The sequence below is a fragment of the Centruroides sculpturatus genome, unplaced genomic scaffold (assembly GCF_000671375.1).
Source record: "Centruroides sculpturatus isolate CEXI.00-Female unplaced genomic scaffold, Cexi_2.0 scaffold1622, whole genome shotgun sequence".
Lineage (NCBI taxonomy): Eukaryota > Metazoa > Arthropoda > Arachnida > Scorpiones > Buthidae > Centruroides > Centruroides sculpturatus.
In genome coordinates, this window is record NW_019392621.1 from 102,023 (window position 1) to 118,608 (window position 16,586).

The 16,586-nt window shown below is 30.8% G+C and overlaps 1 protein-coding gene across 1 annotated transcript in view; it reads left to right on the forward strand.

Moving 5' to 3' along the window:
* The first annotated feature begins 15,803 nt into the window (after window positions 1-15,803).
* LOC111617734 (patched domain-containing protein 3-like) overlaps window positions 15,804-16,586 on the forward strand; it is a 25,145-nt gene continuing 24,362 nt past the window's right edge. Inside the window, exon 1 of the mRNA XM_023359024.1 lies at window positions 15,804-16,163. Coding sequence (XP_023214792.1) covers window positions 16,087-16,163 — 77 coding nt within the window. The 5' untranslated portion in view covers window positions 15,804-16,086. The remainder of the gene's footprint in view (window positions 16,164-16,586) is intronic.

A 16,586-nucleotide genomic window follows, 5' to 3' on the forward strand; every position in this document is an offset into this window, starting at 1 on the left:
CTTAACCTCTCGGCCATCCGGCTCGTTATATATTATTGTATCTAAATATGATGAATTTTATTATTAATTAATTAATTATCAGATTGTTATAACAGGGAAAGTATGGCGATCCAGCAAAAAAAAAAAAAAGACCCCCACTCAGATTTTTGGACTTAGGACTCCTTGAAACGTCGATAAATGCTAAAAAATTGTGAGGTAATTTCTGTATGTACGGATGTTGTATAGGGGGCATCGTGTTTTGTTCATCCTCTTTGAAGTTTGATAACTCTATGCCTTTTCTCGAAAATTTCTGAAATTTTTGCAGTTTGTTTATTAGGGAGATTGATGCTTTTAAATTTTGATGGTTAAAGGTCGAAAGGATGAGACAAAGGGGTGCCATATGTCGTACAGTATCTTGAGAGGGTAGGACTTAACAACAAATAAAAAATATTCATTAACTAATATTTACACTTCCTTTAATATAAAACTTGTTCCTAAACCCCTAAGTTTTGGGAAATGCTGAACCAACGATTGTTATTCGAATAAACCGGTATTTAAAATTATATTATCAAAATGTTGATTAACTATCAACTTTAATTAAAAATCACTTACTACATCTAGTACTCTTCTAGTTCGTCGTCTTCTTGAATCTGGTTTTTGACACCAGTTTTAAAACTGATGTCTTTCTTGTGAGCCTCTTTCTATGTAAAAGTCTAGAGATTGTTCGGGTGCCTGGTCGATTTCTCAATTTTGTCTTTGTTCTATTTAGGGCCAAATGTACCCGTTTGACACTAGCCGACAAATGGCAGAAGTGACATCATAAAATATGAAAGTTTTGGAAATGTGTTTCTTCTCCTTTTTAAAATATTGAACTGTAATCCAAAATTCGGTTGATACCGTGGCCTCTGCTCTCACTTTAGCGTTTCTCAATGTCTTCCTTTCTGCATCAAGCTCTCGAAATTTGATTTATTTGATTGGGTTCGGATTTGGAAATCTTGACGAAATACAAATAAGTGATGAAACCGTTTTCATTTTAACAACTTTTGGATCAAGTACCTCCATATCTCTTATTGAACTGCTTCCAAACAAGAATCTTTCTATACATTTGTTGGGCACTCTCTGTTGAGAAATCTATGTGTTGGCATTTAAAAATCTTTACTAGGTTAGATGTCCTCACTTCTAACAAAGTAGAATTTAAAAGGAGGATCTTACATGTCTGAATAGTCAATAAAATCAATAAAACATTTGCACCTAAATATATTTCATTTAACAGTTTAAATTTGGAGGGATTTCTGTATTCCATGACTTTAAGAAGTGCCATTTTGTGATATTCGTCCTTCGAGCTGTAGTCTAACAAGGTGATAAGCCACGTTACATGACGTGGCTCTGTGGTATTACTGATTGCATCTTTAGATTTAGTATATTCAAAATAAGCAAAATAAAATCATTTGCAAGTTGAAGGGGAATTTAATTTCTGCAGAATTGCATTGCTCAAAAGTAGTCTGTTATTAACTACATTAGTGTAAAGCAATTTCAGAGCATTGTACTGTCCTAGGATCTTGTTACTACCAAATGTAACGAAAGCCAACACGTTTGCCTTGCGTGGAGCAATTTGTAGGGTTTCACATTTATGAAACCAAAATTCTTTAAAGTCTGCAATTCATTTAGGGCTACACTGAAAATAGTTTTATACATCTTGTGCAATCTTCAATGACTCCAGGAAGTTTCATGCTTGCATAGGATATACATAGAGCAAAGGAATGACAAAAATTTCATTAGAGTTTGGGAATATCTTGCCTTAATGTAGAAGATAAAGAATGTTGAGCATTTGTTATCCTCATCGCCCCATTGTGGACCTGGGAAAAAGGTTGCCTTAGTGTCCATAAGGTAAAAATGGTTAAAAAAAAAACAAATGTTTATTTCCAAATAAAAGAAACAGAGTTTCAAGGGCTTTATACATATCTTATACATATAAATATGAGTTCTCAACAGTCTTGCTTTCAGAGGATGTGGTCCACATCTGCTGTTTTGGCATTTGTCACACTTTTTTTGCCATACTTTAAGTTTAAAGTATTAATTTATAAAATGACTAACTTTTTTCAAAGTTTCTAAAGGGAATCTGGCAATTTTCTTTCAACAAATATGTAGTAATAGCTTTTTTGACATACATTGGATGATTTGTTTCTAATTGTCTTTAAGAGTTTGAAACCTGCAAAACTTTTGCTACAAATTATACAAAATGATAGATGCCCACCATTAACTTATATGAAATCTCAATTTTAAAAATTCTGCAAAATATTTTTTTTTCTTATAATTGTGTTTTGGACAAGACAATTTGTTTATATTAGAATGGCATTGTTAATACTGTAAATACATATAAATCCACTAATCCTTTTTTTTTCTTCAAACTATGTCCTCCTCAATCACTGGAGTTTAAAACTGTTATTTACAGATATAAAATCATATTATTCACATATCTGAACTAATAATGTCAGAGAATGTTGGTAAAATATTTAAAGTTTTGTATATGATACATATGCTGGAAAGGGCTGCCACTGCCATGTGATAATAAGGCATAATATGTCCAGGTCAGAGCACTCAAAAATTTCTTAGGATCCAATTCAAATCCAGATTTTATGGAGTGTGGCTCATTCTTTACATCATCCATCAAAGGAAATGGATTAATTTCTGGATTTCTATCCATTAAATGTTACACTTAAGATGAGTTCTCTATATTCCTTACTTGCAAAAGACTACTTCTCTAAATAAATGCCCTTTACAAATGGAGAATTGGAGTTTTGAATTAGTATTTTTCCTAATTGAGTTATAGTATTTCTTTTTAGTTCCCTTCTGCGTCATATCCGCCAATTACTGTTTGATCAAAAATTATCTCAAAATAAGTTTCGATCAAGAACTATTGTAACTAACGTCATTTCAGAAATGATTATCCACAGGAAAGAAAAAAAATAAACAAACGAGAATGTAAAAATGGTAAATTCCATTACATGTATTATATTCTATTCTATTAATAATAACTGTAAAACAGCACAAAGTGAAATTAAAATATTCAAAAAAGTCTATTAAAGAATATTTTAAACTTAAAATTTTATTGTCATAATATACAATAAGTACAATATTATAAAACANATGGTCTCTAATATAAACAAGATTTGTTTCTGGAGGGGTGAGGGGGCGTCAATAAAGTGTCGTGCCCCGGGCGCCACTTTATATTCCAGAATAGAGACTTTATTTTTGTTATACAAAATTTTACAAGAATGCATAGTTAAAAATTTATAAAAACAGCGAATCAAACGCTTATGGATCAGAGCACCTGTTCCATGGTCACAGTAAAAATCATCAAAATTCTTTTTTTAAAAATATCGAGTGAAGTTCTTCACTTTTCGATATCATGTCCAGCATGAAACGACCAACTTTTAAATGTACATTACGAGTTTACATCGCTATCCTTTTTTAGCCAAGACAGGATAGTAAGAATAGCGATAGGCATACACAGTACGAAACTGGAGATAAAGCAGATTTTACTCCACTTTACGTTATGAAAGGTCATTTCAAATTCTGTGGTAATATTTCTTAACTCAACATTAATGTTATACCTTAAAATAAGGTCTACTGTCTTTTGCGCAACATTTTCATTGACTCCGTTTAGATTCTCCATTCTTCAGCAACTTGCTTGCTGTCGTATGACTTCGATTACGAAAATCAGAGAACTAAATTTAAAAATGAAAATAGCAAAACAATAAAAATCACATTAATTAAAATTACCCTTAAATTACTAAAATCAATTCTTTGGCTCTCTTTTAATGTTATAAAGTTCTTTGTTCTTAAATATTTAAAATTTTTATAACATTACAGTCAATTCAGATCAAATTTTAATCCAAAAATTTTTATTTTTCTAAACATTAAAAGTCTTGAATTTTATGACTAAGTACTAAAGAATTTATTATGACTACAGTCATATTACACAATATTATTTAATAATTGATATATAAATGTTATAGATATATATATAGTACATCTACTACTTTTTAATACAATTAATTTTTAAAATTAATTTGAGATTACATCTTATATTAAAATAAACTGAAAATTTATTCTACTATATTTTTCAAAAATTTTAAAATTCTGTCTTAACAATCTTTACTACCAATTGGTAGCAGAGTTTGTTATGGCATTGCCATTTGTCTTTGAGAGCATAGATCCAAGTCCCATTTAGGAAGTGAATGTTTGCAATGATCAGTTTTTAATGAAAAATTTGTTGTGGTGAGAAGGGCTTTTGGCAACTAATATACATGTTTATGCCCTTTAATAATCCAATTAGTAAATTCACAAATTATTGAAAGAAAATGATTCAATACAAATGTATTTTAAAATAATCTCACAGAGATAAAAACAAAATAATTCAAATGATAACAAATATCACAGTAAAAATTTTAAAATAAAATGACAATACATTATAAATATATCACAATAAGCAAACCATAACAAACAATTATTCATCTTGAACTAATAATAACCATAACTAAACTAAACATTTATAGATACCATCTTTTATTACTATTATTTTGTTTTGTAGCTTGTTTTTGTTGTTTTTGCAAATCATTGTCTTGTTTACATTTCTACGTCACTCCACATTTCTTCAGCTAGCATATAATACTTATTTGCCAATCTTCCTTTCATTGCAGCCATGGCAGTTTCGGCAGCTGCTTGAAACATTTCTCCAGCTTTATACAGATTTTTTTCTAATCCGTAATTTCCTTCTCTATACATTTCACCTTGACGAGCGAGTAATAAATATGTAGGATCCTCCATGCAGCCATCAAATTCTCCACTTTCATGTTCGCTATGCCACTGAAATAGCTTACTTGGTTAACATCTTTGCCATCTTGAATGAGTTAAGTTTATCACTGCAAGGACCAAATGCAAAATGTCTCTATCTGTCTGAAAAGACCCGATCATTCCAAATGAANCACTACACTCAACAAGCCACCAATAAAACTCAACTGCCTAACCTATAACCAAAGTCTCCTTTTAATTTGTTTTTTTAAAAAAGCGCTTGACAAACTTGCCCCGCATGCCGAAGTTGCCCCGGTCTCCCCTAATAACAAATTGCTATTTGGTAGCGCACTAATTTTTTGTTTAGATTAATTTTAAATCTACAAATAGAAAATCTGACAACCAAAAGGTATATTTGAGGCTGAGCGTTAGTGAAGGCTCTTCTATAACGCTTACAAAATTGTGTTCGTTCTCAAAATCCGTCGGTAGATGTTGATCAAACTTTCCTGTCTTCCATTAATTGTGATGGGGAATTCAAAAATGTTATGAAATATAGGGATTCATGACTTTATTTTCAAGATATTAATGATTGTTTAACGAGAACCCGAGACAAAGCGATATCGCACTAATCGTGTGGCTTTGTCCTGCGATGTTTCGCGATCGCTACCAAGTTTTCTATGGGCTTGTAGAATCGAGTTCATTCTCAAGATTCAATGGTCCGATTTTGATAAAACTTTGCCATTTTCCATTAATTGAGATGAAGAAACCATAAATGCAATGTGAGTCCATTTAAATGTGAAAAATATAGCAACGAATCACTTGACTTTCCCTGCAACGTTTAAAATTTTGGTGGCGCCATTTCTTACAGTCTTAATTATTATAAAATGGCAAAAAACTTAATTTTAAGGGTAGGGGTAAGTTTTATAGAAAGGTCGTAAACGCTAATAACAAATAAAATCGTCGTTAAAGTCCGACCCTACTCGAGATACGACACACGATACCCCTTTCTGTTCCCACAATGTTAATTTTAATTCACAAAATTATAATGGCATCGATCTCTCTAATACACAAACCTTCCTGAAAAATTTTAGAGATTTTAGAATGCACAGGAGTTAAGAGAATGAAGAGAGTGAACAAAATATTGCCTCCCACACACACTAACATTCATACATACAGAAAAAACTCGAATGTATTTGCATTTCTCGACGTTTCAAGAAACTCTGGGTTCAAATCTGTACAAATCTCGGGTCATTTTTGACCGATGGCCATACTTTCCCACTGTTAATATCAAGAAATTTATCAGATAAGTAAAAGTCGAGACCACATTTCGAAATCGCGGAGGTAGTATGGCCCGATTAATTGTAAATGAACTTCCAATACAAACAGGAAGTCGCGTTATTTCAATTCGAATATTTTCCCTGAAAGATGATAGATAAATGACCGGCACGACTCTATTGCTAAGGAACTATGATGTACTATATAGGAAAAAGNGTAATACTAGAAGATATCATAATTCAAATAAATTCTACAAATTATATTATCTAATTAAATATATAAAAGTTTTATTAGAGTTAATTACAATTTATTACATAGGAAAAGATTATTTATCAAAAAATAAATAACCAATATATACACTATTAGCTGTTAAAATTACAACACATGGGAAAATGCATCATATTGGACCAAAACTTGCAGAATGGATAATTTGTGATCAATGTGGAGTCTGGGGCTCATCCTTAATGCACAAAAAAAAAAAAAAAATGGAAAAACAGACATTGCCAAATGATCCACTGGATTTTCCATCATGCTATTTTAAGATTAGTAAATAAATTAAATACAAATCAATTTGACTAGAGGTAGGTGGTTATATCATTATTTCATGATAAATTTAATAATTAGAAATAAATTGATTTTAATAGAATTTTAGAATATTCTGGAAGAAAATAATTGGCTCAGAGCAGGACTTGAACCCACAACTCCTGCTTACCATGCAAATGCATTCTTAATTACATTACCCAGAACTCCATCCAATCTTCCAGAATTTGTTAATTAATTAATTTAGATATGACTATAGTGATCATTCATGGAGTAACTGGCAACAGAAGTTTCAGGTTTGAGTTCCAGGTAGATTCTTTTCTTCCAGAATATTTAAACAAAAATTAAAATTAATTTGTTTCTAATTATTAAATTTATCATGAGATTTACCAGTACTGTAACTATCTACCTCTAGCAAATTGATCTGTATTTAATTTATTTATTATCCTTAAAATAGACCAATGGATAATCTGACAGATCATTTGGTAATACAAATAAATTGAGTGGTTGTTAAAACAGATCTCTTGTGTATTTCAAAGTGATGGACCAAACAGCCACATCACAGTCTTAGCCCAGTAGTGAAAGGTCTGTCAAACATCTACATGTGTCTACATCACTGTTCAACAATTTACAGTAGTTGGACTTTTTTACTTTCCATCCATTACTTCAGCTACTATTGATCCTTAACCACAGTATTTGCAACTATAACGTGCAACAAACACCACCAATGACAGGATGACTAGTATCATATTGTGTTTCAGATGAGTCCTAATTCAATTTACTGCAGCATGATGGTCAGATCCATGTATGGAGGCACTGTAGTGAAAGACTCTTGGAGCCAAACATTTTGCAATTCCATATAAGCCCAGTACCAGGTGTTATGGTATGGGGTCCCATTGGAGTCCATTCCTATAGTGAACATTAAGTGTTGATACAATGCTGATGAAAGCAATATACAAAATGTAATACCAACACATGATTGGTGAACAGATACAATTAATATAACTTTATTTACACAGAACAAATGTTGCAGGATCTTTTGTCGAGATCCCAACTAAGGTTGGACACCAGTGAATTATCCCCATGTCAGTAGTGCACACTGTTACAGACCAAACAAAAGAAAAATGTTTCTCACGTAACAGAAGTAACCTAAAATTAATATTACCTTAGAACTACCTTACAATGTAAATAAGAGAAAAGTAGGATACAGAAATTAGAAGGATAGAGATAGAAAGATCAACAGTGAAAATACCCAGGATTTTGTCTGGGGATACTGTTCCTTGCTTGCAAGATGGTGTCCACAATGAATTCTTCTGGCTTTATGATTTTCTGCCTATCATCACAAATACAGTTCCATTGCTTATCCAACTTTGTGATGATCAAAAGTATCTTGTTTGGAAGGGAGCACTAATAAAATTTATATCCTGTTGAGCCACATGGTACTTGCCAAAGCTTAACCAAAAAGGTTAAGCTTTGGCTTTGGTTTTGGTTCTTCCGTTCTTACCTCCTCAGACTATGAGGACCTCCATGTGTCATCTCCAAAATTGAGCTTAAGAACGACCAGTTTCTCTTTCCTTTTTGGGCCCATCATTGTTCTCTCTATTGTTCTTGATGTTTCTCGGAACAGACCCCAATGTTGACAAAAAAAGTTTTAAAAAAGGATAGAAAGTTCTAGAAAGGAAACATGTTGAGAATTAAAATAATCAACATGTAAATTTTAAATAATTAATAAGACAGCCACATTATTCCCTTCCCTCACACATTATTAGTATCTTGACCAGTCAACAGTACATCACAGAATTAGCTGGATGCTGAAGTGATGCCCTATGTATACAGAGGTTCTGCATGAAATGTTCTGTATTTCCTAGATGACCACCATATGCCACTTTTTCCCTGGACTGCATGTTCACTGGATTTGTCTCCCATTAAGTATGTCTGAGATATGGTCTCATGACAACTGGCTCACCAGAACCCACCAACAGTTACAACATAAATTTTGGGCACTTATAGAGATGACACAGCACGACATTTCATATACATTCAGAATCTCTTCCTGTGTATGCCAAATAATTGTTTTCATTTGTGGTGGATATAGCAAGTACTAATTATTATATATTCCACAGACATAACTGAGCTAGTCAAATGTCATGTTTCATAAGTAATTTGCCATATAAATATTATTTCAGTATCTCAAGTCATTCTAGGTGTTGCAACTTTAACGGCCAGTAGTATAAATTAACATTAAAATCAATAATTCAGATATTTAACAAAATATCTAGTTATTTTATAAACAAAATGCTAAAAATTTATAATACTAACTATTCAATATTTTTAAATAACTTTTAATTAGATTAGTTAATTAGATTAACTAATNTTAAAATATTTATCCAGTTTCCTTTCGAAAATTTCGTGCACTCGTACCACCAACCCGTCAATTTTTCTGCTTTTCTTATATTTAATATTTGGTTTAAAAAAATCTGAAAATATTTTACCCTTTGAACTTTATAATGCACACATTTGACAGTGTTTTTAATACACAAATACTTTTCTAGCAAAAATAAAATTTTGAGGGCTGAGAGAACACCGTGTGACTAGTCTCGTGGTGTTCTCTCAGTTCTATTAAAGTGTGATTTTATACAAAAAAAATCGCTCGCTACGTATCTAACGTGTCATCAGTGTTGCGACGACTGAAGGTCATCGCCACACCGATCGGTAACGTGTTATACGTTACCGATACACGATATGTCGCTAACCAATACACGTTTATATCTTAATTAAATTATAAAGCTGCAATTCATGCAGTTACTTATTTAGTTTTATTTTAGTTCGCTGTGTAGAAAAAGTATAGAAAATATAAACAATTAGTATAAAATATAATAAACACATTAAAATTTCTATTAATAATTGGCAAAAATATATTACTCTACTGTATAATTTTACTCTATTAAAGTTATTTAAAGATATAATTTAGTAATATATTAATATTTAAATTTTCAAATTTTACATTGTTTGAATTATTGCTAAGGAGAAACCAAATTTAACAATGTAGTAGTGCAAAACTACATAAGTAATAGGTAAGGGAATGTTATTTGTCTGTAATTTGAAAAAAATTGTAGACCTATAAATTCCTACTGTTGTCTGTACGGCTGTCTGTCGGTCAGTCTGTTCTTAATCTCGAGAACGGTGTTAGATAGATGCAACTCGAAACGAGATATAGAAATAACTGGTACAGCAGGCCCCCTATTAACTATTACTAACTTTAATAAAATCGATCTCTTTAATACACAAACCTTCCTAAAAAATTTCAGAAATTTTAGAAAAACACAGGACTTATTAAGCTTCAAAGAGGGTGAACAAAATAGTGCTCCCTGACAGTCAAAAGATACATTAATTTCCTATATTTTTGTATGCGGAGTCTCATATATCCGAATGAATATTATTTTATTCTTTAACTAGCTACAAGCACCCGCTTCGCTGGGTTTTTATTTGTGGGCAAAAAGTAACGATAGTGAAGATTAAGATAATTACATTATAGCCAATCTTTACCCGTTTTCACAGAATGCAAGAATTAGGTCCCTCGTTTCCAGACTAATTAGAGAATTTTTACGTCCAGTAAAATGAACAATTTTCAATTTGATCAATTTTCTGAAACGTTTACAATCGTTCTATAACCGAACCAATTCGAATACGAATTCGAATTCGAAAACTTTTAANTTCTAATACATTTTATTTCAATCAATCGTCATCTTACAGTCATTTGGTCATCTCATTCACTAATACTTGACCAAATTTATGTTTTATCATCACCATTAATTATTTCATTTCTATATAATTTGTTTTACTTTAATTCTCTACTCTTTTCCATATTCAAGCAATAACTTAGAAGTTGATTATTTGAGTTTTCGTAATTGCAAAACTAAATATATTTATGCATTTCATACACGCACAAATGTTTTATTTGCAATGCATGATAATTATTTGTAAGATAATGATTTTATTACGCACACAGAATGGTATAAAAAATTTCTCTAGTGTACCTAACAGATATTTGGGAAGAATGAACACACAACCAGATTTGTAACTAATGGCACTAGAAGAACTACTATTAATGCTAATATTCCTATTACCCTTGCTTTCTACTAAGAACAATTTCTGATTCTTATTTAATAGGAAACAAAGTAGATGTAGAATTAAGCATGACAAAGTTCTTAAAGAAAAATCTATACAAAGCTATATGTGCCACATAAGAATGAATATCAGAAAAATATCAGCTAAAATAAAAATAAAAGTTATAAAAATGTATACATTGTATAACAAATTTTTAACAATATGTAATAAAGTACAAATATAAATAAATAACTCATAAATAATTATTAATATATTTTTTCTGATATATTAATTTGTTTAAGATCAGACTATAAGGCAAATGCAGGGCACTTTCCATATTCAAATCATTCACATTTCAAATAAGGATAAATTAAAATGAAGGATAAGAGAATTTCCTATGAATGAAATTTATAAGATAATTTCAAAAAAATTCCAACATATATATTGAAAAATGAAATATGACTGAATTTACCAGCTTTATACAGATTTTTTTCTAATCCGTAATTTCCTTCTCTATACATTTCACCTTGACGAGCGAGTAATAAATATGTAGGATCCTCCATGCAGCCATCAAATTCTCCACTTTCATCTGCAGTTTCAGTAGAAATAGCTTTGTTGTACCAATAAACAGCTTCTGACCATGATTGCTTTCTAAAAAATAATTTATTTATTCCATTACTTAAAAAAAATAAATATCATGCTATAGTAAACATTAAAATTATTAAAAACTATATTAACACAATCCATTAAAACTGTCAAGAAATTTAATTATTTTCATTAATAATTCATATGTAAGCTAAAATAAAAGCACACCTTGTAACTACAGCAGTATGTTTTAATAGAGTAAAAAACATTTTCAACCTTAGACAGTTTTTATACATTTGTTATTTTCAATTATGATTAATTAATTATTTATATATGTTACCAGCCAAACCCAATTTCAGGCCAAACTAGTTTATCCTACGCATGTCAGGATATACTACTTTAGCCTCGGACAATCTAGTTTGGCCTAAATACTTTAGGCTTAACTAGTTTGACCTAGGCCAAACTGATTTATGTACTACAAATAGGTGCCAGTGTAAAAAAAAATGATTTTGTGTAATTCGAAATGCCACCACAGTACATCCGGTGGTTAAAGTGTACAGTATATAGGTAACCCCAATGGCGGTGCTTCAGTTAGGTTGGTTTGATTAGGTTAACTACATTTTTAGTAGACATTTCCTTTTTTTTTTTCTATAAAACTATAACTTTTTCCAACAACTATAACTTAATTTAAATATTCTGCTTTCATACTGACAGCATGAAATCAAATGAAGCATGCAATGCCATAACATTGTAAATGCCATTTTACAATGTTATGGCATTAAATGGTTCTAAATATGTTTCATTGAAGAAATGAATTCTAAATGCAATGTTTTCTACTACAAAAAACTATTGTGGTGACAGTGGTGCTGTAAGTGGTTGTATTTTGAAGTTGAATTTTATAGGCAAGCCGTAAGGCATTGTACACTTCATATATAAATTCATAGTTTTGATAAGAAAACATATCCTTTCAAAAAAAATATGTTTCCTATTAGAAGCATGAAAAATAATATTATAAAAAAATTTAAATTTTTATCTTTTCTTCCAAGTTTTCTATATAAAAATAGATATCTAAACTGTGAGATGATGCATAATCACATTGTGAGGAGTTGCACCAAAATATTATTTTATGTTCTGGGGCNTAGGCCCTACTGGATATACACACGATCCTCATTATTTTCTCACCCAATTGACCTTTAACCCCTCAAATTTAACCTCAATAATTCCCGTAATAAGCAAATGTCTCGGCAAAATTTCAGACATTTTCGACAAAAAGTACGGGAGTTATTAAGCTTCAAACAAGGGGAACAAAATCGTGCCCCACACACAGTAACACCCATACATATAGAAATTACCCCCGAATTTTATTTGCATTTTTCGACGTTTTAAGGTTTCCCGAATCAAAAAATACAAAAATAATTGAGTGTCATTTTTTGAACGCTCGCCATACTCTCCTCTGTTATATGTAACAACCGGAAAAGTAATTAATGCAGATAAATAATCTGAAGTGTTTCAAATTACAGAGTTCAGGAAGAAAATGTTAGAGATTATAAAAATGTCTTATATTGGGGGGGCACAATTTTGTTCACCCTCTTGAAAGCTTAATTTCTGAAATTTTGTAGTGAAATTTGTTTATTTGGGAGATTAGTGCTGATAAATTTTGGTGGTTAAAAAGGTAGGGAGATAGTGAGTGTCTCGTGAGTACAGTATGGTCGGGATTAATGATGATTTTACTCGTTATTTGCATTCACAATTTTTTTATAAAACCCATTCCTAGGTTCAAAGTAAAGATTTTTGCTATTTTATAATAGTTAAAAATATAAATAGTTACTGAATTACTATTTGTTAAAAAGACCATAGCTAGGAGGAAGGTCTTATGAAGCTGAGCCCCATGGTAATTGAAGAAGTTTACAAACATCTGGTTAAAAAAATATTTTTTTTCTAATAAATATTACTTTCTTCACTAATTATATGATATAGGAAATAAAATATACAGTGAAAATATACGAATATACTGGCATAGAAGGAAAGACAACAAATATTTTAAAAGTTTTTAAATCATACGGTATATGTATAATGTCTAAATTTAAAAATAAATGTAATTTAGTTGTAAGTACTATAAAAAAAATAATATAGAAAACTTAGAAACAGCGGGAGTTGTATACAGAATTTGTTGTACAAAAGATAAAAAAAAATATTATGAGGATGAAACTGGATTAAACTGAAATTACGTGTTAAGGAATACGAAGCCTATATTAGGCTAAAGATTCAACGACTCTTATCATGAATAACATATCCCCATTAATAACATGAATTCAAATAAAAGATTGTATGATTAATGCTTGGATTAGGTTCTTAAATATGCATAGAAACAAAAATTCGTATCGAATTTTATGGAAAAACATTTTATTTTATTAAAATAAAAACAAAAATATTTGCTTGTTTTATTTATTTTATTTTTTTTTTGTTTTGAGATGTTGGATTATCTCGTAATATATTCGATTTTCTCTTTTGACTGTACACGTTTCTTTATAAGAAATCTGCTCTAATTAATTAATTTATGATGAGGAGTCAATAACATCAATGATAATTTTATAGTATTAGATTTAGATCTACAGCAATCCAAAAATTTTGCTGTTTCGATCGCGTTGATATCTATAGTAGTAGACTATATAAAAAAATTCAGTAACGAGTTGCATAACTTTCTCAGCAAAACCATTTAAAATTTTCAGGCATAAAACTTCAGCATAACTTTCAGTATAGAGATGAGTTTTATAAAAGAAAAAATTTGTAAATGATAACAGCAAGTAAAATCATCATTAAGTCCGATTTTACTTGAAATATGACGCACGACCCCACTATCTCCCCGCCCCGACCTTATCGACCTTAATCACCAAAGTTTAGTAGAATTAATCCCCAAATATACAAATTTGCATACAAAATTTCAGAAATTTTCGATTAAAGACACAGGAGTTATCGAGCTTGAAAGCGAGTGAACAAAATCGAATACACGTTCACACATAAACACACTAACATTCATGTATACAGAACAAACCCCGAGTCCATTATTATTAATTTTTTTTTTATTACTTCTCGACATTTTTGGGTCCCCGAGTGCAAAAATGTAAGTCTTGAAGGTCAATTTTGGATCCCGATCGTCATAGTTTTTAGTTTTTCTCTCTTATGTATATCAAAACCGTAAAAGTAATATGTTAAAATTTATTTTAAAATGTGAATGTTTACTACATTATTTTTAAGGAAAACGATTAATTTACTGTATCATAAATCCTGCGAGACATCATTCGTTTGCCTTAGGGGCTTAGAATCGTACCAATTATAATTAGCATTATATCGATGTTTCGGTATATTTAATGGTTTTATTTCAATAATTAAAAATAGGAGTAATTGTATTTGTGATGTGATAAAAATTATGTACACAGTGTATTCATTAATTTTCATTTTCATGTAGTAAAGGCTATATGCCTTCATAAAGGACGTACTTTTCCTTTGTTTAAGGGTATTTAAACAGTTTATTCTCTGTTGTGTTTTCAAGTAAACAATACATACAAGTACAGTACAGTATTTTCTGAGGAAACACTCGTACTTATTTTTTTTTTTAACCCCATTCCCGATAACCCGGCATTTTCACAAACTCGGCCACCCTTCGGTCCATATTAGGCCGAGTTTTCGAGGTTCTACTGTACTGTATTTGTAATTCGCCGACTGGCGATTTATACATCGGGCCAGGCTCACCGTTGTCCCTCTTCGCGGCCTTCGCCGCTTCGGCAACGCCAGCCAGAACTGTCGCCGCTGCCAACTATATAATTTTCCTACTTGGAAAAATTCCAAGATATTTATCTGGATTAACTTTAATTTACGTTTGTAAAATGTAAATATAATCATAGAAAAAATAGTTTAGACTTCGTGGAATGATTTCCTAATAAAAGGTCTGTTTGTTTCTACCATCAAAATTTCGTACAAGGCACGTGACTGTCGACACATTTTTCCGATCGATGTTTACGTAGGGAAAACATATTTCCGTCCTCCTCAAAACATACCTTTTCATAGAAAGGTTTAATGAGTTTTATTATGTTCATAGATTCTATGTGTGCAGGAAATATACGAAATTACATTCGAAATACATTCAGCGTAAGGTTAGAATCAAATATCAACAAATGTACAGTAGACCCCCTAAAACACTGTAGCTAATTCCGTGTTATATAAATTCCATGTTGTACGAGTCACTTAGATTTTACAAATACGTGTGCCGGGATGTGAACGGCTCACGTATTTGTAAAATCTAAGTGACTCGTACAAGATGGAATTCGTATAACAAAGAATTATCTACAGCAGTGGTTCTCAACTGGGGGTACATGTACCCCTAGGGGTACGAACATAAATCGAAGGGGTACATCTAACTTTCATTATAAAATGGCGTATGTTAATCAATTTTCTGTAAATTATTAACACAAGAAATAAGAAACGACAAAAACTTGCTTTAAAATATCCCAGTGTGAATACCGATTTCCGTTTTAACAGTCTAAACAACTTGTTTATCCACTTGATTTGCTTGTCTATTTGTGTTGTTAGTACTGAGTGAACCTGTAGTCTAGTAAAATTACGGTTTAACCAAGCATTCATTTTAGAATAGAAAAATTTTTTTCTATTCTATAATTATTGATTGATAAGATTGGGGTTTTTCGTGTTTTTACTGGACTACTGGTATTAGGAATAACGAGGCCTGGATCGTACCCCACCATGCAATGCGTTCCACTGCATGGCGCATTACTTCATATTTAGCAAATTTAGATGTTATGTTTGTTACAAAAATTGAAAGATTCATGTATTGTTCTGCACGTTATAAATTCGCAGCCATTACTTTCAAGGTCAGTACACAATTATAATTTCTATTTAACAACGTGGGAACCAAATATCTCATTAAATTTTGTTAGAAATTATTGTATAATAATTAAAATTTTCTTTATTGTTAATTATAATTATTTATTTTTAGGAAATGTAATTTATGCATGTATTAAAATGACTTCTCTGATTTTATATAATATACTTGTCAAATAATAATAAATAAATAAATGTACCTGATTAAATTTATTATTATTTATGTAAAATAAGTAATTCACTTTTAGTTATAGTTAGTTAGTTAGTTAGTTTTTTTATGGCGCTCATTTGTAAGGGCTGTATACATCTAATGCAGTAATTATAAAATTTACATACCAAAATATAAGGGGTACTTAGAAACAACTAATGGGCTAATGGGGTACATCAACAAAAAAGGTTGAGAACCACTGTTC